This window comes from Anneissia japonica, unplaced genomic scaffold, assembly GCF_011630105.1.
Source record: "Anneissia japonica isolate Jap-2015-1 unplaced genomic scaffold, ASM1163010v1 scaffold287743_len2803612_cov181, whole genome shotgun sequence".
Taxonomy (NCBI): Eukaryota; Metazoa; Echinodermata; class Crinoidea; order Comatulida; family Comatulidae; genus Anneissia; species Anneissia japonica.
In genome coordinates, this window is record NW_022733259.1 from 2,526,872 (window position 1) to 2,552,982 (window position 26,111).

Here is a 26,111-nt window from a genome sequence, read left to right on the forward strand (position 1 = left end):
AGTGAAGCATTGAGGGCGCCTTTTATGAACATGCTCACATGCTGCCGCCGCCTTTCTCTCCACCATCTCTCATGCATCAATCACAACAGGCTGAGCACAGCAGCATATTGTGCAGAAGCTACCGGAGCTAGAAGACGAGGTTTTTGCAAGGTAAAATATTTTTATACGGACAGATTTATTATATAGGGTGCCCTTTATTTGAAAATCATCTTGCATTTTTTCTTATGCTTGCCTGTGTTGTGTGTAGAGTGAGACGAAGAGACGGATGTTGTTTGTGTGCAGCGTGGTGTTGTTACGCTGGTTACGCTGTCTAGGCCCTAGTTTTGTTGGTGCCCACGCACGGTCTGACCGTGACGGTCACCATTAATTTATTCATTATTTTATTATGGAGCCTAACTCTGTATTATTGTGTACCTGGACTAGCGTGGCCAGGGATTTGGTGAATGGTGAAATGAAGCTGATGACCAGACATTTATCTGTGGTCAGTTTTGTCGTATATCAATTAAAGTCTTGCCTACGTAGTAGATCATGTCGATGAATGTTTTTGACATAACTCGGCCATTCGCAAACACAGCCCTTCACTGACTCGGTCTGTCACCAACTTGGCCCATAAATAAACTAAACCAAACAGTCAACTCAAGTCATTATTAATGCAGTCTATAAAGCCGGAAACCAACTCGTCCTGAAATAATCAACTGATCTGAATGAAACTTTTGTTAAAGTAACCAAGGAAGAAATTAGTAAGTGTTGGTGACGATACAAATTTGGCTGTGCATTTAAGGGTCATTAGGTCCCAGACCTAAATGTCTCCAAAGTAATGTTGAAATGGAACTGAATGACACTGCTCAAAATAGTTTGTCATGTTTCGATGAAGAAATGTTTAAATTTTGGTGACCATCTTGAGTAGGGAATGGATTTGAGGACCATTCAAAGGAAAAAGTCCAAGACCAGATAGTTAAAAAACAATTAAATGATCTGAATTAAACTTTCGTGAAAGTTTAACCAAGTTACAAGGAAGAAATTATGAAGTGTTGGTGGAAATCCAAATTTGAGTGTGCATTTGAGGGCCATTTGGTCCCAGACCTAAATACTGTATCTCTAGAATCGATGGATGGTTTAAAATTTCGCTTTCCAGAATAGTTCGTCTTTGGTTGGGAATATTTGTAATGCATCTTTACATTTAAACATGTGATGCTAAAAACCAAATCCCTACAGTATAATTCTATTTGCATAATATTTCTATTTCAACAACAATACATGGCATGTATTTTTTGTTTTTGTCAGCTGTAAGAGTAAAATGTTCAGTGTGTTAAGCCAGAAGATGTAAGGAATTGGCAGGTGTACAACTGATACAATAAAAGCCATTCGAAAAAATAAATGAGTAAATTTCATTGTGGATATGGACCATTCAAAGCAAAACGCTGTCTCTTATACACATCTAGATGTGTATAAGAGACAGGCTCAAAATAGTTTTGTCATGTTTCGATGAAGAAATGTTTAAATTTTGGTGACCATCTTGAGTAGGGAATGGATTTGAGGACCATTCAAAGGAAAAAGTCCAAGACCAGATAGTTAAAAAACAATTAAATGATCTGAATTAAACTTTCGTGAAAGTTTAACCAAGTTACAAGGAAGAAATTATGAAGTGTTGGTGGAAATCCAAATTTGAGTGTGCATTTGAGGGCCATTTGGTCCCAGACCTAAATACTGTATCTCTAGAATCGATGGATGGTTTAAAATTTCGCTTTCCAGAATAGTTCGTCTTTGGTTGGGAATATTTGTAATGCATCTTTACATTTAAACATGTGATGCTAAAAACCAAATCCCTACAGTATAATTCTATTTGCATAATATTTCTATTTCAACAACAATACATGGCATGTATTTTTTGTTTTTGTCAGCTGTAAGAGTAAAATGTTCAGTGTGTTAAGCCAGAAGATGTAAGGAATTGGCAGGTGTACAACTGATACAATAAAAGCCATTCGAAAAAATAAATGAGTAAATTTCATTGTGGATATGGACCATTCAAAGCAAAACGTCCCAGCTGAGATACAGTGGCGTATCTAGAAGTCTTAAAGTGGGGGTGCTCATGGGGGGGGGGCGCGAAGCTGAAGTGGGGGTGTTCGATGATTAGGTGAGGGTTGCTTACTCGCAAAATAAGGTGATTTTAGGTGATTTTTAACTACTTTACCATGATTTTGGGGGGCACAAGTAATTTTTGGAGGGGTGTGCGCCCCCACCTAGATACGCCACTGCTAAGTTAAAAACTAATTATTTAGGTCGATGGTTCTTGGAAAGTAGTAACATATTTTTTGGGATATATTTTATAGGAAAGGACCTGCGGTGGGTGGAGATATGCTTTCTTCTGAGTGCCCTTGTTGTTATTATTTTATTAATTTTTAAAAAAATGCATTACAGTATTAACAAATTATTATTAATATACATAAGACATTATTGTCAGAAATATTAGCTATGGTATTGCTGTTATGTTATTATTCTTAATTTTAAATATATAATTATTATATTTGTTGTTTAAATTATGATTTAATGGGTAACATGTTCAGTAATAGTAATGAGAACCAAAGTGTGGTCCATAAGCTAAAATAGGTAAAATGATAAAATAATATACATGTATATGTTTATCAACATTACTATACAGAATCATATATTTGTACTACTATTGTATATCAATTTAAGGATTTACCATTTAAAAAAAATTCATCCACAAGAAAAAATCCAGACTATCATTGAAACCAATGATTTTTAGTGTACAGTATATTGATGCCTATGTTTATTCAGAATGTCTGTATTTAATTAAAATCTGATAAGAAATTTCAAAATATATTCAGGTGCATGATTTGTAGTCAAAAATACATAACCAGCTTATGAATAGTTTAAATAAACAAAACGGTCACACATATTTGTTTTAACTATATTTTTAGTATTTAATCATACACAAAGTACAAGTAAATTAAACCAAAGAATGCTTTCAATAATGAGTTATTTTCATATGAGTTATTCATACTCGTTTCATTCAAAGAACGTTGCCTATCAGGAGAAAACAAAAACAACAAATCAATGTGCTGCACCATTGCATTGCATGACCTTTTGACCTTGAAAAGCTGTATTAACAAAATTCAACTGAAGTAGGATAATTCAATAGAACAGTTTTGCTTGACTTTGACAATGACTTTGAGCTGTTTGGAAAACTCGGAACGTTGTGTAAATATCAATTTTTTAAGGAAAAATAATGTTTCATTGATTGAAATACATAACCTAATCAAATTGCATTTTGTAAAGTAATATAGTTTATTTAAAATTGTAATTTTTAATGAAATTTTAAACCACTCTAGTTAAACTGTTACAAAAATACATGCAACAATGAAGGGATTTTCTTTGCTTTTGTTCTGCTGAAGGTTAGAATTACTAAAAATTATAGAACTTATATAAGTGGCTTAAAGCCAGGGTCTGGAGAAAAAAATATTGTTGATATGTTGGACAACTGTTTTTTCTAGGACACAAACAGGGTGTTTGACAAAACGGATAATGAGTTTCAGATTTTTGACTATTTAAAGTAGGGGGAAAAGGTGTAAATACGGTGCTTACATTAAAAATGCTTTTCGTGTCTTAGAAAAAAAACCAGTTTTACAACATATCAACATTTTTTTCCTCCGGAACCTGGCTTTGAAAGACTTCATTCAATGCATTATTTCTTATTATTTGGTTTTCAATATTTTAAAATGATTAAATATTTTGCAAACATTATTTGATTGGCTTCTTTTTTTGTGTGCAACATACATAGCAAGAAAATGATTTGATGAGCCTAGTAGACTGTGCAGTGGTGAAAACTAGATCAGCTATGTAATAGGGGCCATTTTAAGTGTATAGTGAATCATGTGGAAAATTATGATGTGGCATGTGTTGTTACACAGATCAAAGAGAGGCTCTTCATTTACAGATTTAGTTAACAATGATATTTGTAGGATACTTTAATAATAAATTCCCTTTTTGACTAATTTATTGATCAGGTAGCATTGCCTTCGTTGGTATATTTTAACTGTTTTAGTCATTGGATTTTTGCTATGTCATTAACATTTAGAACCAGTAATCAGTACAGTAATGTACCGTGATCCAAATTCTAAATTTGGAAGTAAAGTATATTATTAATCAGAGTAAATTGCAAGTCATATTATAGTCATTCAAAACAAAACAAAATTTAAAAAAAAATCTAATATGGTACCATCATTATTCTATAGTACAGTAAATATTGCATCATCATATCCCTAGTCATTGATTGGTTAATATTGGGAGGTAAGTAATGGGTGTTTCCTCAATCCAGCTCTCTGATTGGTGGGTGGTACTTGCAGCCACATCATCAAAAATGCATTAACAGTAGTGTATAGTTGTAGTGTATTGTGGAATAGTACAGTTAAATACACCACCAGCTGACTAGCTGTAAGTATGTCCTCGCTTCTTTTGCATTATTTTTTACTTTAATAAAGTAATTGTGCAAAAAAGGAATAATAATAATGATGATTAAATATGTTGTTTGGGGTTGAAAGGTCAGGCTGTGGTTAGAGTTGTGTTGATTGTGATGCATATGTTAAAGCCCCATTCCCGGCAAAATTTCACTAAAAATGACTTTTTTTAGAAAATATGCATTTGCATTACTCCAATTATTATAAATCATGGAAAAATATTGGCATGAATTTTAGTTTTACGCAACAAAATAAGGTGATTTTAGGTGATTTTTAACTACTTTACCATGATTTTGGGGGGCACAAGTAATTTTTGGAGGGGTGTGCGCCCCCACCTAGATACACCACTGCTCAGTTCAAAACTAATTATTTAATTAAAATTTAAGTCGATGGTTCTTGGAAAGTAGCAACATATTTTTGGGGATATATTTTATAGGAAGGGACCTGCGGTGAGTGGAGATATGCTTTCTTCTGACTGCTCTTGTTGTTGTTATTATTTTATTAATTTTTTTAAAATGCATTACGGTATTAACAAATTATTATTAATATACATAAGACATTATTGTCAGAAATATTAGCTATGGTATTGCTGTTATGTTATTATTCTTAATAACATTACTAACATTAACAACATTACATTAATAACATTAACATTACTATACAGAATCATATATTTGTACTACTATTGTATATCAATTTAAGGATTTACCATTTAAAAAAAATTCATCCACAAGAAAAAATCCAGACTATCATTGAAACCAATGATTTTTAGTGTACAGTATATTGATGCCTATGTTTATTCAGAATGTCTGTATTTAATTAAAATCTGATAAGAAATTTCAAAATATATTCAGGTGCATGATTTGTAGTCAAAAATACATAACCAGCTTATGAATAGTTTAAATAAACAAAACGGTCACACGTATTTGTTTTAACTATATTTTTAGTATTAATCATACACAAAGTACAAGTAAATTAAACCAAAGAATGCTTTCAATAATGAATTATTTTCATATGAGTTATTCATACTTGTTTCATTCAAAGAACGTTGCCTATCAGAGAAAACAAAAACAACAAATCAATGTGCTGCACCATTGCATTGCATGACCTTTTGACCTTGAACAAGCTGTATTAACACATTCCACTGAAGTACGATAATTCAATAGAACAGTTTTGCTTGACTTTGACAATGACTTTGAGCTGTTTGGAAACTCGGAACATTGTGTAAATATCAATTTTTTAAGGAAAAATAATATTCATTGATTGAAATACATAACCTAATCAAATTGCATTTTGTAAAGTAATATAATTTAATTATAATTGTAATTTTTAATGAAATTTTAAACCACCCTAGTTGTAAACTGTTACAAAAATACATGCAACAATGAAGGGATTTTCTTTGTTTTTGCTCTGCTGAAGGTTAGAATTACTAACATTACAATTATGAACTTATACAAGTGGCTTAATGCCAGGGTCTGGAGAAAAAAATATTGTTGATAATTGTTGGACAACTGTTTTTTCTAGGACACAAACAGGGTGTTTGACAAAACAGATAATGAGTTACAGATTTTTGACTATTTAAAGTAGGGGGAAAAGGTGGAAAAAACGGTGCTTACATTAAAAATGCTTTTTGTGTCCTCCGGAACCTGGCTTTGAAAGACTTCATTCAATACATTATTTCTTATTATTTGGTTTTCAATATTTTAAAATGACTAAATATTTTGCAAACATTATTTGATTGGCTCCTTTTTTTGTGTGCAACGTACATAGCAAGAACAACATGATTTGACGAGCCTAGTAGACTGTAGTGGTGAAAACTAGATCAGCTATGTAATAGGGGCCATTTTAAGTGTATAGTGAATCATGTGGAAAATTATGATGTGGCATGTGTTGTTACACAAATCAAAGAGAGGCTCTTCATTTACAGATTTAGTTAACAATGATATTTGTAGGATACTTTAACAATACATTCCCTTTTTGACTAATCTATTGATCAGGTAGAATTGCCTGCGTTGGTATATTTTAACTATTTTAGTCATTGAATTTTTGTTATGTCATTAACATTTAGAACCAGTAATCATGTACCGTAATCCAAATTCTAAATTTGGAAGTAAAGTATTATTAATCAGAGTAAATTGCAAGTCATATTGTAATCATTCAAAACAAAACAAAATTTAAAAAAAATCTAATATCTTGCAAAATGGTACCATCATTATTTTATAGTACAGTAAATATTGCATCATCATATCCCTAGTCATTGATTGGTTAATATTGGGAGGTATGTAATGGGTGTTTCCTCAATCCAGCTCTCTGATTGGTGGGTGGTACTTGAAGCCACATCATCAAAAATGCATTAACAGTAGTGTATAGTTAGTTGTAGTGTATTGTGGAATACTGTAGTACAGTTAAATACACCACCAGCTGACCAGCTGACTAGCTGTAAGTATGTCCTGGCTTCTTTTGCATTATTTTCCACTTTAATAAAGTAATTGTGCAAGAAATAAATAATAATAATGATGATTAAATATGTTGTTTGGGGTTGAAAGGTCAGGCTGTGGTTAGGGTTGTGTTGGTTGTGATGCATATGTTAAATTTTCTTTCATTTTTATTTCATACAAAAATAAATATGGAATTCAAAGTACTGTAAATCTTGAACAAATGTAAATATAAGTTGTGGGGTATGGTGCTTGTTATGCTGTATGTGAGTGAGTGCGAGTAATGAACCATGATACTTTTTGATTTAATGAAAAAATAGTTGTTGCGAATGCGAAAATGATCAGTGGTGATAGAAAACCTCAATAAAAAATACTGATGACTTGGGTAGTGCACGAGAAGACAGTTGTTGTAACCGTGTTCTTTAACATGCACATCGGACCATCAGATTGAATATCTCAGCTGAAAAATATTGTGCTACTAAAATTTGCATCCCAACCCTCACAGAAGAAACAAAAGGAGAGAGCATTAGATGGAATTGCACTGGGGGTCCAAAGGATCTCACGGTTTTGTGCACGCACAGCGGTTACCGCCAGTTTAGTCGACTGGAATACAGTAAATATTATTAATAATAACAGAACAATAACAGAACTACATATTCTAATTTGTAACATGTTTTAGACAATTTTTTAAGCTTTAGGCCTGGCTATGGTAGTTATTGGATATTGTATCAAATATAGAAAACAAACTTTCACTTTTAGATCAATAAATGTTTTATTAAATTTATAATCAAATTTCAACAACCAAGTTACAGTCGATGGTAAATTTAATAACTTTAAAGAAGAATTGGTCAAACAAACTACGACGAATCAAGGCACTCATGAGAAATTAGTACTGAGGCTAAATCAAATTTTGCCTTGGGTGCCCTTTTATACTTGAAATTTTGGCCTTGATGCCTTTCCATTTGGCCTTGGTGCCTTTACAAATCATGTCATACATATTTTTGCTGATGGTATTTTTAATCTCTTGTTAATCTTGTTTGTTTCATCTTTTTGATGTTTGTAAGCTCAACGTTTTCAGCTGCCTGGCTGCTTTTTGTGCAATTTTATACCATAATAAAAAAAAAAAAAAAAAAATAAATAAATAAATAAGACAAATTTGTTGTGTTGCCCTTGGAAGTCATGGTTAGTCAGTCTGTCATCATGTTTCTTTTTTTTGATTAGGATTCTTTATTGTAGTGTTTATTGTGAATGACTAACATTCATGGTTGATATCTAATTTATTAAAGGTTGAAATTTTACAATATATACATGTTGATGTATTTTGACCTCCTAGAAAAAGGAAAAAAAAAAATTTGACCCTATATTTTTAAGATTTTGGTTGGTCAGTCATGGGCAACCCAATTTTTTTTTACTTATAGAGATTTCTGCAGTAGAAAAATAATAATATTGTTTAAAGTTTCGTTAATTCTTTGTATCCTGTAGTCATATGCCAGTAATCCTACTAAGCTAAGTCTATAGATCCTACAGGTCAAGCTTAAACTGCCAGTAACTGCCAGTAACAGCTTGTGGATTCTCCAACCTTCATAATTACGTAGTAATAATAATAAATTTTTATATTAAATGAAATGTCATTATAAAGCTTTGTGTATTAGTGGCACTAATATGCAGTGAGCCAAATAGGTTTCTACTCTTTCTGTAAAAAATATTCAGAGTACCAAGTAACCTTTGGCATACAGTTACATTAATAAATCATGCAGTTGAAAATACTGTATGTGTGAATACTGATACATCTGCTTAACCATACTGCCATCTTTAAAGTTTTTTTCCCCCTAATGTTCATTTTTAAAAATCATTCTAAAGAAATCCAATTTTAGACCAGAGAGATTATCTAGAAATAGAATATGTTTGAATATTGAATATATTAAAACACATCCTATTAAAAATATTTCTTTATCCCAGTAGCTTCCATTAATTGTGAAAATATTTCATGGTATGGTATAGGAATATGTGAAAATATTAATATTAGGCTATTTTTATTGCAGTAAATTTATGCATTGCATAGCTTTTTGTTTTTTAAATTTCAACTTCGGGAGACTGGGGTGGGGAGGGGAGCAGGTGGGGGACTGGGGAACAAGCTTCTTTTACTATTTAGGGTGAGGCATTCACCTAAAGATAATAACCCCTATGCAAACGATTCAAATGACACTAAGATGAAAAAGCTTGGTCTGTTTAGGCGTGCTCTCAATATACTTCGTACTGATAATGTACAGATTCCCAAGCACGTCACTGGCTGGATGCTATGCTAAGTATGAAATCCTAAACCATTGTTAAGAGGATTGAACGCATAATTGGATTTTAAGTGGAATAGAGATGGTTCCCAAGACATATACCTCTGAATTAATAAAGTGTGCATGATTTTTGATTAAATTCCTCTGCATGCCATTAAGCAAAATTCATAAGCATTCATAATCAATCAAGGCTAGGAGTAATTACTAATATATGTGTGGATTTTAGTAGCCAGAGTTAATTAATTTGCTAAAGTTATCTGGTTTTGCATTGTTTATTTTCCATTAGTGTAGATCACTGCTAATGGAGTTTGTAATTAAGACAGTATTTTTCATTTGTTTTAATGTAAACACTACCATTTAAACAATTCTTGATTAAGTGAACATTTTATCAGTTTACGTATTAATTAGTGCCTTGTGTTGTCCTTTATCTTTGTTGAATTGTTATTGCTTATGTTTTATATTTTTTATGTTATTATATCGATGGTATGTAGTTTGTGAATATACCATTTTGTTGTGTGCCTTTTTTTAATAAAAAAAAAAAGAGGAACTATTTCTGTGTCTACCTTCATCTTTATTCCAGTGTCTAATCAGTATCATATAAACACTATCAATCTCTTGGAATTTGTGTATCCATTAATGTATTTTAATCTTATCTTTTCATCTGTTACGCATTTCCATCCTTTGTAGACTTTGTGTATACACCTTCTAGCTTCTTCCACCTCTTCTTTCAGTGGTCAGACGATCTGGTATTAAAAGTTTGAGTGATTAAGTTGATGGTTTTTAGTTCTTTGTTTATCATTGATGGGCATTTTGTTTTCAGTTTTCTGATGGGTATTTTGTCTTTCCTTTGTGATTCATTGAGACATAATTTTGCTGGAGATTCAGTGGGTGGCCTTTGTAGGTGTCCCGGCCATCTGTTTTTTTTCTCTTTATGGTAGTTGACCATTTATCTTCATTTGTGTTGGTGTATAAATCGGTGTTACGAATAATACGTGGCCATTATTAAGACCTCTGTGAAATGATTCGATCTTATTTCCATCATAGGCTTAGTAAAAAATATTACTTATAGTAATTCTAGTCTCAACTTTTTTAATAATGATGAGAGTGGGGAAACCAATTTACATTTTATATATGAATTGCTTTCAGTGTTAGAGCAAGATGCAGCGATTGCCAGTAGGTGTGAACTCGCTCGTCAAAAGGCTACACAGACACTACCTACCATGTGCATCGCAAGTGCGCAATAGTCACACCGACAGCTACTCTACATTAAGTCCCCAACATGTTGTGAAACCTAAGCCAATTGAGAAGGTTTTAGTTGCCAACAGAGGTAAGAAGGAAGTCATTGTCATGGCGTGGTAAAGAAATTGCATGTGATCTGAAGGGAAGGAAGACGAGTACTGCCCTGGAAACAAAAATCATACACTAAATATAAACCAAAGAAAACATGAATACAGACATTGGCTGGGCTTTTGCAGGAACTACATCTTGCCACGATTGAATGGAGCCGCATAAGTCAATATGAGGCCTTGCATTACTGTGAAGCATACTGTATCATGCTCTGTCCCACACTATCAAATTTTATGTCACAAAAAAAGTTGTACAGCTGTATGCCCATATTTGGGTGTAATATGACATTATCATGCTCGTATATGTGCACATCACACAAATTTATCCCATTGAATTTTATAGACGTGGACATGCATCTTATTGTACAAGTTTTCACATTGAACTGAATCAATACTTCATAAAACTTCATACTCTGTAAGTCCTCACATTACTGTGAACTATGCTACTTTAGATCATAGAGTATAGAATGAAAAGAGTAGAGTACGCTTGTTGTGAGCCATATGCCCTTACACGCAGCTATGAGTGAGAGGATGGCTGCTGCGTTGAGTTTCACTTTTAGTTACCTACTGTAGTAGTGCCTAGCTCAGTCTTAACAACTGAATGCATGAGGTTCACTTTATGACTACAATTGCAACTTCCATCGTTACTAGGGGAGTTACATATTTACAAACAGGTCTGTGTTCTCTTTCCTTTCTAAACTCTTTGGTTAGATGTTTTTGCATTGGCAAGAACCATACTGTGTCAATGTATAATACCATATGCTTGGTCTTACAGGTGAAATTGCTATCCGTGTGTTTCGAGCATGTACAGAACTTGGGATTCGGACGGTAGCGGTATATTCTGAACAGGATAAGCAGCACATGCACCGAGGCAAAGCCGATGAAGCGTATCTAATAGGAAAAGGATTGCCCCCAGTACAGGCCTACCTTGCCATACCTGAAATCATCCGTATATGCCAAGTTAGTAGTATTAAAGTTTAATTTGATTAACTTTCTTTCATTCTAATTACTTTAATTACATTACATTTTTCTGATTGTAAAATATTGTGTATTATTGTTATAAGTAGTCAGTATTTATTGGAATTAGCAGGATACAAATGATTGTTTATGAATCATTGCTTTTAGTAGTTGCCTCCAAATGGTTGTAAAAACTAATTAATGCATAAACACATTTGTCCAACCTTATTGCTGGTAACAACTTGTTTTTGTTTTCCAGGAAAATGGTGTTGATGCAGTACACCCTGGATATGGATTTCTGTCAGAGAGGGCAGACTTTGCTCAGGCGTGTGTGGATGCCGGGATTAAGTTCATCGGGCCGTCACCAAAAGTGGTCCATCAGATGGGTGACAAAGTGGAAGCCAGGGCGATTGCCATAGCTGCAGGTAAATCCAATTAACCAATGTTTTGACCAATGGGAGTACTGGCATTGTTATTGGGAACGCCTTTTGGCTCAGTGGTTCCCATTCTAGTTATTATTGAGCTTGTGGTCAGGACCACACTCTGACCAATCTCGGCCAGCCATGCTAAGATACCCCAACTTGAATTGTGACAGGCTGTCAAGTGGCTGAGGCTATGTTTCAGTCCTAGGTGCAAGAATTTCATGGTATATAAATATATTAAGTAATCCCTTACCTAGAAATGGCTTTTGGGCCTTGTTTGGGGTTATTTTGATTTTTAAAAAAATTATAAAAAAAATTACAATTTAAGATATGTCTATATTGATCCCAATATACCTGTTTAAGTTGTAAACATCCTGGCAATCTACCATACCATTGGCTGTGATGCTGTGGTTGTCTTATCATATCTTAATGAGCTTAAATGATGCTGAAATCAGTTGAGGTTTATAAATGTAAACCACACCTCATAAAGATACGACATATGACATTGATACGCTGGAAGGCTCACTCTCTAAATATGGTAAAAAGAAAATTGATGTGCTTACAAAGTAAACCAAACTGTCAAAGGTCAAAACAATACCACATTGGTTTATGAAATTTGTTTTTTTCTTTTCTTGACAGGGGTTCCTGTTGTCCCTGGAACCGATGGACCAGTATCGACCTTACAAGAGGCAAAAGCTTTCTGTGACCAGCATGGAATGCCCATCATATTCAAAGCGGCTTATGGCGGAGGTGGGCGTGGCATGAGGGTGGTAAAATCTATTGGGGTAAGTATGTCGTCAGTTTTCATCGTCAGTTTTGCCATCATGTATGTTCAAGTCAAGTCAATTTTGTAACTATTCTTAGGTCTGTACCGTGTGAGTGACTGTTGCCTCTTTTTATGTCTATAAATGCCCATTGGCATAAAATATACAAATAATGAATGTTTATTAGTTGGGAACGAATGAAAATACTTTTTCCATTGCGCGAATAAGAAACATTCATTATTTGTTTTATAATGCACCTAAAATAGGCTCTTGTCGTTTGATATTTTATGAAAAAAATCTACCTTTTTTCTGAATGGAGATTCTTGTCATTTTATATTTCATGAAAAAAAATCTGCCCTTTTTCTAAAACAGTCTAGCGTCTCTTTACCCAATCGAAAGATTGTATTAGTTTGAAGTCGTATCTTATCCTAGGCACTGTGCAATGGGTGAAAATGGATGGAAGGAAAATGCACAGATGGAACTAAAAATGCACGGTGGAACTAAATTTTCATGATGAATGACGAACGGGGGTAAATAACCAATGTCACCTGATACAAAATACACCAATCAAATGATAGGGATCCATTTAGGTGTGTTATAACTTATACTTGCGTCTAAAGGACCACTTTTTTTAAAATTTTATAATTTGTTAGTCTTATATAATTTTTCTGTACAAATTCATTGACTCTTTTAAATAGGAATTAGAAGAGAACTTCAATCGAGCCACATCAGAAGCAAAATCAGCATTTGGAGATGGTTCACTGTTTATTGAAAAATTCATAGAACGACCTCGGCATATAGAAGTACAGATTCTAGGTATGGAGAAAAATTGAATGATTGGAAAGCAAGTAAATGAAAATACATAATATGTAGATATTGTATATGTGTGAAGGACAGGGCTAAGAAACAAACAATTATCTAATTAAGTGTTATGAATTATATATATATAAAAGTATAAAAGTGCTTTGCTAGCGGGGAACAACATCTTAAATCAATGTTGTACTGTCTCCTTGGCATTAATAGGCAGTCGGTTTCAAACACATTTTCAAAAAGAAAGCAGATAGTCATATCTGACTGATAACATTACTTCTTGATTAGGTGACAGCTCTGGGAACATTGTCCACCTCTATGAACGAGACTGCTCTGTCCAGCGAAGGCACCAGAAGGTTGTAGAGATCGCACCCGCACCAGAGCTTGATGTCACTTTACGTGACCGCATGACTTCTGACGCTTTACGCCTGGCGCATCATGTTGGCTACGAGAATGCAGGCACTGTAGAGTTTCTAGTAGATGAGCACGGCAAGCATTACTTCATTGAGGTGAATGCCAGATTGCAGGTTGAACACACTGTTACTGAAGAAGTCACAGGGTAAATAAGGGAGAAGCATAAGATTTCTTTTTAATTTACATTTTAGTTCGCCCGCCAATTTGAGTCCATCTTTGGGACCTGAAATTCTTGGGTAGTCTCAGGGTTCAGTCTTCACTTACTGTAGAGTGTTACAGTAGCTTAGTGTTAACAGATTTAATATTGTTATTTGATTCTTGGTAAAAGTGATCTTTAATTATTGGTGTCTGGGAATTAGAGGGCTCTCGAATTGGAGTGTGCACTAAACTTTACAACAGAAACGGTATCCAATTATGTCTTAAGGTCTTGGGTTCGAATCTCAATGAGAGAAATATTTAGTTATTCTTTTCCTAACAAATATAATTTGACGAAGTTAGGAGCTTACATAAAAAAGTGTGATAACAGTAAAAATAATTGATCATTACATGTCCTTAAACAAATGGGGTTACAACACTGGCAGAGAGAATGCCAACACTAGTCTAGTTTACTCATAACTAAATGGACAAAGTAGCATTTTTTTATATATTAAAACTGAGAGACTTATTAAAATCTTTATATTTTTGTTTAGAATTGATCTAGTGCAATCCCAGATTCATGTGGCTGAGGGTCGATCTCTCCCAGAACTCGGCATCACTCAAGAAAATGTGCAAGTACGTGGAAGCGCCATGCAGTGCAGGATCACAACAGAAGATCCAGCTAAAGGATTCCAACCGGACACTGGCAGACTAGAGGTAGGCCAACAAACAATGGTTACCAATGGAAATATTACAAAATGAGGGCTACAAGAGATATGATTAAAACCATTTTTTTCACATAACATTTATTTGAATGTTTAGTACACATTAATATTATTAGTTAGCTAGGGAGTGAAATGCAATAATAATAATAATAATAATATTAATAATAGTAAGACCGTATTTGTATATTGCCTAATAGATGAATGTTCATGGTACACCATGTAATGAGATTGTAAGTTCAACAGCAAGATAAACGAAGATTGTATGAATAGGTTTCTTATGGAGCCGGTGTTCCAAACTAACATTTATCTACGCAACTGACCACAATTTAGCAACAGCATTGCTTGCAGTGTATTCAGTGTTATGAACGTTTTCAATGATTGATTGATTGACGCCTTCTATTAACGATCAACCTTTTGCTGTTCTCTTGGTACAGGTGTACCGAAGCGGTGAAGGTATGGGCATCCGGATTGACAGTGCCTCGGCCTTTGCCGGTGCCATTGTTTCACCACATTACGACTCACTGCTGGTGAAGATCATTGCTCATGCACAAAATCATCATGCTTCCTCGGACAAGATGCAGAGGGCGCTCTCCGAATTCAGAATCAGAGGAGTTAAGGTAACCTTTACAATTGATTGACCATTTGGCTATGGAGACATATTATAATGATAATCTTAACTTTTAATAACTTTTTTTAGATTTATTTCTTTTGCAACCAACAGAAAGTGCACAATCTTATGTCAGGGTGCAGCTTTGTGATTCTGTTTTTCTAGAGATACTTAAATTAAATTAATGCTTTATCAATTATAATAAATCTCACAAAATAATTTTTTTTGGAAGCAATAAAGTTTTTCTGATTTCTGATTTTCTGATTTCATATTTATCATTGGTAATCCTTTTTACAATTGTACAGATATAATGCTCTACATAATCAAAGACTCATTACGAAGCTTAATTAAAAGTTTGACATGTTTTTCTATTGAGAAAAAAAATCCTGCTGTGTTATAGGAGTTGGACCTAAGCCCTGGAATTTGAAAGCAGGAACCTTTACCACCAAATTAAAAATCAAAATTATTGTATAGTTATAGTAGAAAAAGGCTAAAATTTATTATTTTTTTCTCCTTTGTTTTAATTTTTTTAAATAATTTTCTTTGTAGACCAATATTCCATTTTTGAAGAATGTCTTGTCTCATAAAAAATTCCGCTCTGGTCTTGTGGATACTCACTTCATTGATGATAACCCAGAACTCCTGACGGATATCTTTCCAAGTCAGAACCGAGCACAGAAACTCCTGCATTACTTTGGACACTTGAAAATCAACGGGCCATCAACACCTCTAGCAACAGATCTCTTGCCTGCTGATGTCACGCCACCGGTACCAGAAGTACCGTTTGGTAAGTAATCTGTTTTTAAAGAAATATTTGTTTTAAAGAAATATATTGCAATTGTCCAAATATTCACACTGAAACTGGGCACTCAATATGCCTGACTGTAATCAAGCAATACAATTCTATGGAGAACACAACAGATCATTTGTAATGATGATCTGTTAAGACTATAACCGACAATCAGCAGATGGCTTCGCGTCTGTTGCCCACCGGGAGCGGAGTTAGATTTGTGAGTGAGGATCTTGCCACTGTCCTACGACGCGATGAGTTCCCGGCTTAAGAGTAGTTCTGAATTGCAACTTTTTTGCTGCAATTCTTCTTTTTCAAATTTTATTGTATTTTGACCGATTTCACTGATGATTTTGTACATATATATTTTAAAATTTAAATTTTATTTATTGGCCTATTTTACTTGAATATTTTATGCGAATTTAATTTATGTTCTCATTGGCATCGGAGAGCCACTAGACAGTGATTCAGTCCACTTTTTGGCAATCCTGTCCGGCCAACTGAGTTGTTTTTTGCTCTCTGTTTTCTTGTGTTTGTCAATTTTAATGTTTTTTGGACAAAATAAATGGAAACAAAAAAATGAAATGAATTATGACTCCTTGTTTAATTTCATGTATTAATATTTTTACAGTTATGCATTACAGTATTTTATATTATTCTGGTATTTGGTTTGAAGAAACACCTCCATAAATGATACAGATATATGAAAATAATAATAATAATAATATTTTGCAAAATAAATATTGTATATTCCTACTTACAGTGTATAAAATTCTGTGTTTTGAGATTTGAGAATTATTTCAATTCCAGGCCAGCCGGATCCCCCCGGTTTCAGGAACATCCTTCTCAAGGAGGGTCCTGAGGCATTTGCCAAAGCCGTAAGACAACACCAGGGATTACTTCTGATGGATACCACCTTCCGTGATGCTCATCAGTCGCTCCTAGCAACGAGAGTGAGGACGCATGACCTGTTGAACATCTCACCATTTGTGTCGCATAACTTCAATAACTTGTTCAGCATTGAAAACTGGGGAGGTAATTATTATATTTTGATTTAAATATTTGGTTGGTCTTATGGTTATAATCTTTCCTTGCTTTTTGGAAATGAGCATTTTTTCAGTAATTTTAATTTACTCCCTTCTTTTTAGGTTCCTTCTCTACAGCCTTTTATAATCTTTTGTCTATTCTTGTTTTGTGAATATGTTCTTTGTTATTTTGGTGTGTTATTTCGGTACTTACCGTATGGGGATTTGTTTCTGCGTAAGCTATTGAATAATGGTGTGGTTAGCACCAGCTGTGGACTTAGAAGCGACATCCTTTCCCCAGTTCGGCCTTGCAGTACGCATGCCACTACATGTGCTGCTTTGTGCAGATAAGCTGACCTAGGGAATTTAGGGTCATTGAGTGTGACCTCCAGGGGTCGTCACTACAGGTGGATATTTAATTTTTTGGTCATTTTATAGCTAGATGTCTAAAATTAAAATGCTTAATGCCCAAATTTTCTTTCATTTTTTTGATTAATTTTATAATTGATTCTCCATTGTTTTTTTTTTTCAGGAGCAACATTTGACGTTGCCATGCGTTTCTTACATGAGTGCCCATGGGAAAGGTTGCAGTCCATGAGGAGCTTAATTCCTAACATTCCATTCCAAATGTTGCTGCGTGGAGCTAATGCTGTTGGTTACACAAGTTACCCAGATAATGTTGTTTTCGAGTAGGTAGAAATTTTTTAGATCCTTCTTGCTACTTTTGCAATCTCTCTCTCTCTCTCTATTGATACTCCATTTTTCTTCCAAATTCTGTCTTGCTAATTTCATTCTGTACTTTCTTATTTTGTTCCTATATATTTTTTAATCTTGCTTCTACAAGGGTCCCAAGTTTCTCTTAAGTTGTGGGAATCTCCTGGAAATCGGGATGGCCACCGACACACCCGCATTCATTCAAGCATCTCCCTAAAAATGACCTATCTACCTCAATTTCATAACGTTTGCATGTTTTTACTACTTTATCAATTGTCTCATGTAAATCAGTGACGATGGGTTATCACCATGTGTAGAAAAATGGAATTAGATTTGTTAAGAAAGTTTATTTCCTAGAAGTGACTTTTTGCAACTTAGGACCTGCATCTATACTTCCTACTCCCATCTGGATTTTGAAAAATCTGCTCTTGAACTATTGTGGTGATAAGAAATTAATGAATAAATGAATAATCACTCTATTTAATTGATTTTAGGTTTTGTGAATTGGCCCATAAATATGGCATGGATATCTTCCGCATCTTTGATAGTCTGAACTATGTACCGAATATGAAGCTTGGCATGGAAGCTGTTGGACAAGCAGGAGGCGTTGTTCAAGCTGGTATCTCGTACAGTGGTGATGTGTCCGACCCAATGAGGTCAAAATACACCTTGGATTATTATATAGATTTGGCCTCTGAACTTGTTAAAATTGGAACTCACATTCTTTGTATAAAAGTAAGACATTTTGTTATCGAAAATCTCATAATCTGGAGAATATTAATACTATATATACATAGGAGTGATGTTTTGGCCTACCTGATTTGTTATCGTACTGCTAGTAATTTGGGTGGGAATTGAACCCACAACCTCCAGATAACTAGCCTGGTGTCATAACTAGTAGACCACTGAGCTTGCACTTAGTTATAACACCATGCTGGTTAACCGGAGGTCGTGGGTTCAATTCCAACCTGAATCACTTGCATATTTTTTTTACAAGTATTTAGTTATGTACCGATTATTCAGTACGATAACATGTAAGGTAGGGCAAAACATCACTCCTATGATATTTTCATGACGCAAATACACAGTGAATTAAAACAATTTAATTAATGCTTACAAATGAAACTGACTGCTTTCTATTTTCAACTTGTTGATAAGGTATACAAGACAGAATGCTATTAAGATATTGAATATCAATTGACTTGTGATCAGCAGGGGTCCCAAAACTCTCGCAAGTCGCTAGAGTCTCCCGTAAATCGGGAAGGCCTTCTGCACTCCCGCGAACAAGCAAAAATTTCCTGGGAAAAATACCCCACCTCCTGCAAATTCACAATATTTGCATTTGTTTTTACTATTGTATTATATCCTTATAATGGTATGTCAGTACCATTGGATATCACCATCCATAGCAATATATAAATAAATATCCTAAGAAAGCTCATTTGAAGAGATCTCTTGGATGTGGATTCTTCAGACCCCTGGATCTGGAGATTTGCCAAATATATATTTTAATGAATTAATAATAAAGTAAAAAGTGAAATAAAATATAATACAATGAATAACAAGCACATTTTGTTTGATGTTTTTCTTTTTAGGACATGGCAGGATTATTAAAGCCAAAATCAGCCACCTTGCTTATCAAGTCGCTGAGGGATAAATTTCCTGATTTGCCAATACATGTACACAGCCATGACACAGCAGGAGCTGGGGTAGCTGCCATGCTAGCAGCGGCCCAGGCCGGGGCAGATGTTGTTGATGTAGCTGTTGATTCCATGTCAGGCATGACATCCCAGCCGAGCATGGGAGCCATTGTTTCTGCGCTTGAAAACACGGAACTTGATACACGTGAGTACAATTTGATATGGTGGTTTCTAAAGATGTGTTAAACAGAGATGACTGATTTTCAAACATAATTTAAATATACAAAAAACATTAGTTCAAAATAAGCCTTGGAACTTAAAAGAACTTTAGAACTTTTATCTTTGTAATTTATTTAATAAACAACTAGAATTTCCTTAATAATTAATTATAAGCTTTCAGTATATATAGTATATTGTGGCATATGCTTCAAATCTTAATTGATGGTATTTGGGTTCTGAGAAGAACAAGGGACGTTAAAATCCAAACAGTTCTTCTCGGAACCAAATACCGTAAGTTAAGATTTGTATATACCACATGGTGTGCCGAAAGCTTGTAATTAATTATTATTGTCAATTGCAATGCAAATCTTCTAGAATTTAAAAATAGAATTTAAAATGGATTAGATTCCGAATGCTGAAAATGATAAAAGAATTAGTGAAATTGACAAGTCGTATTCATCGTACCAAATTTATTATGTTCAATTGTTCAAATATTTATATTATTTTATTCTGATTTTCTTATGAAGATTAGAGATAATAATGCCTCAAGCAAAAAAAAATACATTTGATGAATATGTCTCAAATTGATTAAGAAATAATGTATTTTATTTATTATTATTATAATATTATTATTTCTCTATAAAATTAGAAATTCCATTGGAAAAGGTGTTTGACTACAGCTCATATTGGGAAGTAGCACGGCAGATGTACGCGCCGTTTGAATGCTGTACGACACTCAAGAGCGGCAATGCCGACATTTACAAGAATGAGATTCCAGGGGGTCAGTACACCAACCTCCAGTTTCAAGCTTTTAGTCTCGGCCTAGGGAGTCAATTCAACGAGGTCAAGAAAGCATATGTAGAAGCAAATCAGTTGCTAGGCGACCTGATCAAGGTACTTGAGATCTGATCTTTAAAAATGCTATTCTCATATAACAGCAAGTAATAATGTTAAATAAATTTTCTATAGCACTCGTATCTATTTCAAAGATGTGTGAGAAAAAAGAATAAAGCAGAAAAATTGTTTTAAATTCTTATGTAGATTTGTACCCTGTTCCTTTATTGTAGTAGATTTATATTTTACTGACATTTTATTTTCCCAAATTATTATTTCGAACAGAAGACACATCTTCTTTTGTACTTTTTTCTTTTGTAATTTGTGCCAAGCGGGACAAGCTTGACTTCTAGGTTGGTCCTCATCTATGCCTTGCGTTTGTGTATGTACAGATAAAATAAATGTTTGATGATTTTTGATTTGATGAAATCTACTGAATAGCATAATAATTTCTCTGTTATTGCCCTCTTCAGGTGACACCCTCATCCAAGGTTGTTGGTGACCTTGCACAGTTCATGGTACAGAACAAGTTGAGTGGTGCTGATGTGGAGGCCAAGGCTGATGAACTCTCCCTCCCCAAGTCTGTAGTAGAGTTCTTGCAAGGCTACTTGGGCCAGCCATATGGAGGCTTCCCAGAACCTTTGAGGTCAAAGGTAAATACAAAACAAACTTTTTTTTGTTTCTAAACTTGGCCATCCCTTATGATCACATGATAATCATTTGCATAATGTGAAAGACATTATGCAAATTATCATAACATTATCATTTGAATAACTCCTCTTTCTTTACACCTATCCAGGTGATAAAAGATTTACCAAGGATTGATGCTAGACCAGGCGAGTCAATGGAGCCTACTGATTTTGACGCATTAAAACAGGAATTAGTTGAGAAACACGGAAGTCGAGTGCGTGATGTGGATGTGATCAGTGCTGCCCTTTATCCAAAGGTTCACAACGATTACATGAACTTCCGCAAAGAGTTTGGACCAGTTGATTGTCTTTCAACAAGACTGTTTCTCACAGGGCCAGACATTGCTGAAGAGTTTGAGGTGAGGTGGCCGTGGAAAATGAAAACATACTTAAATTAGGACTTTAAAATACATACACATTTTAAAATTTCTATTTTATAATGTTTTGGAAACACATTAAACCACAATAACCAAATCAAAAATAAATAGAACATGAAAAATGTGCACATTATACTTGTCCAAAATATAATGTGCTAATTGTTCATGTTCTTTTTATTTTTGATTTCGTTATTCTGGTTTCCTGTGTTTCCGAAATTAAAAATTAGCACATTATACTAATCAAAATAAAAATTTAGTTTGCATTTTGCATAGTGAAGTTAAAAAAAATCACATGAATTATAATCCAAAAATGTATTAGCCAACGTGTAAGAAACAATGCAAGACTAAATATATTTATTAAAAAAAATGAGAAAGGTAACATTTTTGTATTTTATATTCAGATTATTGATATAGAATATAGTTAGATTCACTTATTAATTGTAAGATTACTAAAATCTCTTCTTCTATTATTTCTATTTTAACTTTGAATATATGTCGTTTTTTTAATTCATTTTTTATTCTCTCCACTCTGTTTTTATAGGTTGAAATTGAACGTGGAAAGACCCTCCATGTGAAGTTTTTAGCCCTTGGTGATTTGAACAAAGCAACAGGTGAAAGGGAGGTATTCTTTGAACTAAATGGACAATTAAGATCGGTGATGATAAAAGACAAACAGGCCATGAAGGTCAGTGTTTAATATTCATTTTTAGAAATTCAGTCAGTTATAGCCATGTTCGCATTGGATTGGATTCAAATCAAATTTCAATTTCACTTGTTGTATTATTGACAATAAAATTACTTTGAACTTTGAACTTGATTGGAATAGGATTTATTTGGTGTGATACACACCAAAGATAACTCACAAAAGTCCTGAGACTTGATTTCCAGTTGGATCCTTGTGGTGGTGAATTGGGCAATACACCAAGAGACAATCCCCTACTCTTTTCCGAAGAGTGTACTGCGTTCTTTAACATGCACATGGGCCATTTTGCACGCAGGATTAACGACTTAAACGTCAAATCCAAAAGACTGCACTTTTGAAACTTGCATTTCAGCCCTCACATGATGGGAAATGAACCAGGGACCACGGTATCTCCACGGTTCAGCGCACACATAGTGGCTACCACCAGTTTAACCAATTGAGCTAACTGGTCTCAACCAAATTGTATCTCCTTTCATACTCGGAATTAATATGTAGTAGGTTGGCAGTGGGTTGTAAGAAACTGTAGTGTAGGCCATGGAATGTTAAAAACCCAACATTGAGACCCTAAAAATGACCTCAAGGCTATGTACAGTATATCTCCAGTTCAGTGGCAGATTCAGGAATTTGAGATAGAGGAAGCCCGGGGAGGGACTTTTACAGACCACTTCAACCCTACCATGGTTAGGGCTGAGATAAGAAGATTTTTAATTTAGGGGGAGAGTAGACCCAGGTCGGCTGGACCCCTTGAATCTGCCAATATGTATCTTCAGTATTATGATTACGTGATTGCTCTCACTCTTGTAATTTAAAAAAAAAAAAACAATTCTCTTTTACAGGAAATGCATGTGCACCCTAAAGTTCAGGCTGGAGTGAAGGGGTCAGTGGGGGCACCAATGCCAGGAGAGGTAATTGACGTTCGAGTGAAGGTTGGTGACACTGTGGAGAAGGGTCAACCATTGGTTGTACTCAGTGCAATGAAAATGGAGATGGTTATAAACGCACCAATATCTGGAAAAATCAAAGGTTTATCCGTTAATGTTGGATCTCCGGTTGAAGGTGATGACCTGTTGGTTGATATTGAAGAATAAATATATAAGAATTTGATTTAAAAAAACAAGAACAAAACAAAACTAGGAAAAACTAATAAGTTTGTATTTTATTTGTGTTTCTGAAACAAAAACCAGTCCCATACTGTTAATCTTTTATAAGTGTTTATATTATGTTTTAATTTTTTTAAACAAATTAGTTAATAAAACATTTTTGTTTTTGAAGTATTTATTCATTCTTTATGTTCATCAAGATTTGGGGAATATCCATAATGCCCTCAGATACATTTTTATTTATATTTATTCATTCCTCTTTCCTCTTGATTTGGTGAATATAAAAAAAAAACATATAAACTCATTCATTTAAACATTAAAATAAATATCTCGATGTGCTATATTTATAGTAGTGTAATTTAAAATTAATGTTGGTAGTGCAGTATTAGGACATATGCAGTATTAGGACATAATATGCAAATTAGGGGTTTGAGTGAGACAAAGTTGTAATGTGTGTCATACCAGTGCTAGATACGATGCATGCTTTAATAATTTGACTGCCAGTTAAATACGAAATGAAATTAAAGTGCACCACCTGGTGAATGAAAGGCATAACTTTGGCTAAAACATGTTAGCAATATTAGAAAATGACATTAATAATACAGTATAATAATTTTCTTTTTAATAATTATGCATAATAATTATTTGCTTGATTAGCATGATAATCACTACTTTTTAGATACTGCCGTTTATTGGTGCATTAAAAAATAAATAATGGAATCTATTAATTAAACTGTTCAAATCATTATGATTGAGTCTCTAGAATAAAGGTATCCAGTGATTTGTTGGAGTATGTCGGACAAAATGTGATGCCAGTATATTTCTCAATTTTAGTGTTTTTTTCATAATAATTATGTGCTTCATTATAATTCATTGCCATCACTTAATACTAAAGAGGATACTGCCATATGTTGGTGCATTACAAATATATTATATTTAAAAAAAATGAATTAAGCTTTTGTGTGGCGATTGTTCTCGACTATGTTCTTGTATCTTGAATTTAGGGTTGTTGATGAAATAAGCATGTTACCCTTATTAAAATTTAATTATGTTAGACTAGTCATAAAATGCAATGCCTTTTTTGTTTGCTTTATTACAGTTCCACAGTAAACATGAATTTTTTTTTGATATATAAGGAATTAATGACATTTATATGACTCTCTCTTTAGGAAATTCTCATTTGGTTTTGTATATAGTTTAATTATTTTCTTACAAGCTTCATTTATATGACAAATCATTTTTCATTAATATGGTAGACAAGTTTTTGTATTCTGTTATATTTATTTGGAGTATCTGTGGGTTAATGAAAAGGGTTCCAATGCTATGGCCTAAAGCTATAGCTTGTTAGTTAAAATGTTTACCTTTTCCAAAACCCTTGGACCAGTTACTGTCAGGCCATGAGTTTTTGTTTTACCTGAATAAAAACAACACTCCCAACAACACCCCTTGTAGGGGACTTAAGACCCTGCATATCTGGACAGGATGATTTCATACCACACTCATATATGGGCAACATGATGTCATATGACAACCAAATTTAGGCAAATCACATAAATCTTAGTAGAACAGTATGGACAGAGTTTAAGCTCAATGAACTCATTTATCAAATGTTTATTTTATGTAGATATACTTTTTAGGAAAGAACCTTTTAGTATTTTTATCACAACTTTTAGGAGCAGGGCAATATATATAAATTTTGCAACTTTTCAAATTGTATTCAGCATTTGTAGTATTACTTTCGTCCTACTTTGAACAAAAAGATATTAAAGAAAATTGAAGGGCGAAGACATTAAAGTCCAGTATGTACAACCAATACAGTACCAGTTCTTGAGTATGTGTAAGAAATATGGTGTAAGTGAGAATTTGTGGTGCAGTGGTAAAACTGGGCTTCCAATTGAAAGTCCTAGGTTCGAATCTGTGGCTGATCACTTGTGTGTGTGGGTGGGTAAAGCACCATATTTTTGTTTTCTCTTTTCTCATGTGTATTATTTGGTACCAGCTCAGGTTCAGTGACATTGAGCTGATCTCCATCATTATGTACCCCAGTGTTTTTTTTAATGACCAAGTTAATAGTTTGAAGAGCTGAGAGGCATTGGCATGATGAGGTATTATAGTAAGATGGACCTATTATTTATTTTGATTATTATTTTTACTATTAATTATTAACATTATTAGACATTTCCTTAAGAGAGCCATTATGTTTTTTCAAAAAGTTATATTTTAGTCAACTCCATGTAAACTGTTCTCCACTTTTCCATTATCAATATTTGATGAATTTTTTTATTCAGATTTAATCTTAATTCAGTAAAAAGATTTGTTACATTCCTAACACAGTGCTATTTTTATTAAAATTAGATCCGATTCCTGTAAAAAAAGTGCTTTCTTCTCATATATTTTTTTTTTATAACCTTAGCTATAAAAAATTAGTACTTTAGGTTATAGTTTGTAAAAGAGTAACATGAAATTTCCCAAGGTTTATTTTTTGAACTTATTTCATCGTGATAATTCCAGTAGCGAATGAGCAATATATTTTATAGTCTACGGAGTAACCCTATATATTTTTCATGTTAAAGTCTGTTAGTGGTGGATTGATGGAAAGTGCATACCTTTTTTGAATAAAGCTCCAATTAAAATTCTCA

General features: G+C 33.7%; 1 protein-coding gene across 3 annotated transcripts; it reads left to right on the top strand.

Moving 5' to 3' along the window:
- Positions 1-9: 9 nt before the first annotated feature.
- Positions 10-26,111, top strand: LOC117116098 (pyruvate carboxylase, mitochondrial-like). 3 transcript variants are annotated; one of them, XM_033260048.1, is made up of 19 exons: positions 10-150; positions 10,348-10,528; positions 11,323-11,507; positions 11,764-11,929; positions 12,566-12,711; positions 13,389-13,506; positions 13,789-14,059; positions 14,604-14,766; positions 15,209-15,391; positions 15,931-16,168; positions 16,982-17,206; positions 17,729-17,885; positions 18,405-18,645; positions 19,506-19,755; positions 20,419-20,663; positions 21,077-21,256; positions 21,403-21,651; positions 22,211-22,354; positions 23,209-26,111. In XM_033260048.1, exons 2-19 carry the CDS (start codon positions 10,360-10,362, stop codon positions 23,458-23,460), a joined length of 3,582 nt encoding a protein of 1,193 aa, XP_033115939.1. In that variant the 5' UTR covers positions 10-150; positions 10,348-10,359; the 3' UTR covers positions 23,461-26,111. The 3 variants fall into 3 exon arrangements, with proteins under 3 accessions (XP_033115939.1, XP_033115941.1, XP_033115940.1); XM_033260050.1 differs by lacking the exon at positions 10-150 and adding an exon at positions 4,367-4,455; XM_033260049.1 differs by lacking the exon at positions 10-150 and adding an exon at positions 6,865-6,917.

What these genes read in the sequence shown, in the direction of transcription:
- LOC117116098 (XM_033260048.1), top strand. Translation starts at nt 10,360, where the DNA reads ATGCAGCGATTGCCAGTAGGTGTGAACTCGCTCGTCAAAAGGCTACAC. An exon ending in AAATCATCCGTATATGCCAA is followed by an intron (nt 11,508 to 11,763) that starts GTTAGTAGTATT and finishes TTTGTTTTCCAG; the next exon opens with GAAAATGGTGTTGATGCAGT. An exon ending in AAACACGGAACTTGATACAC is followed by an intron (nt 19,756 to 20,418) that starts GTGAGTACAATT and finishes CTATAAAATTAG; the next exon opens with AAATTCCATTGGAAAAGGTG.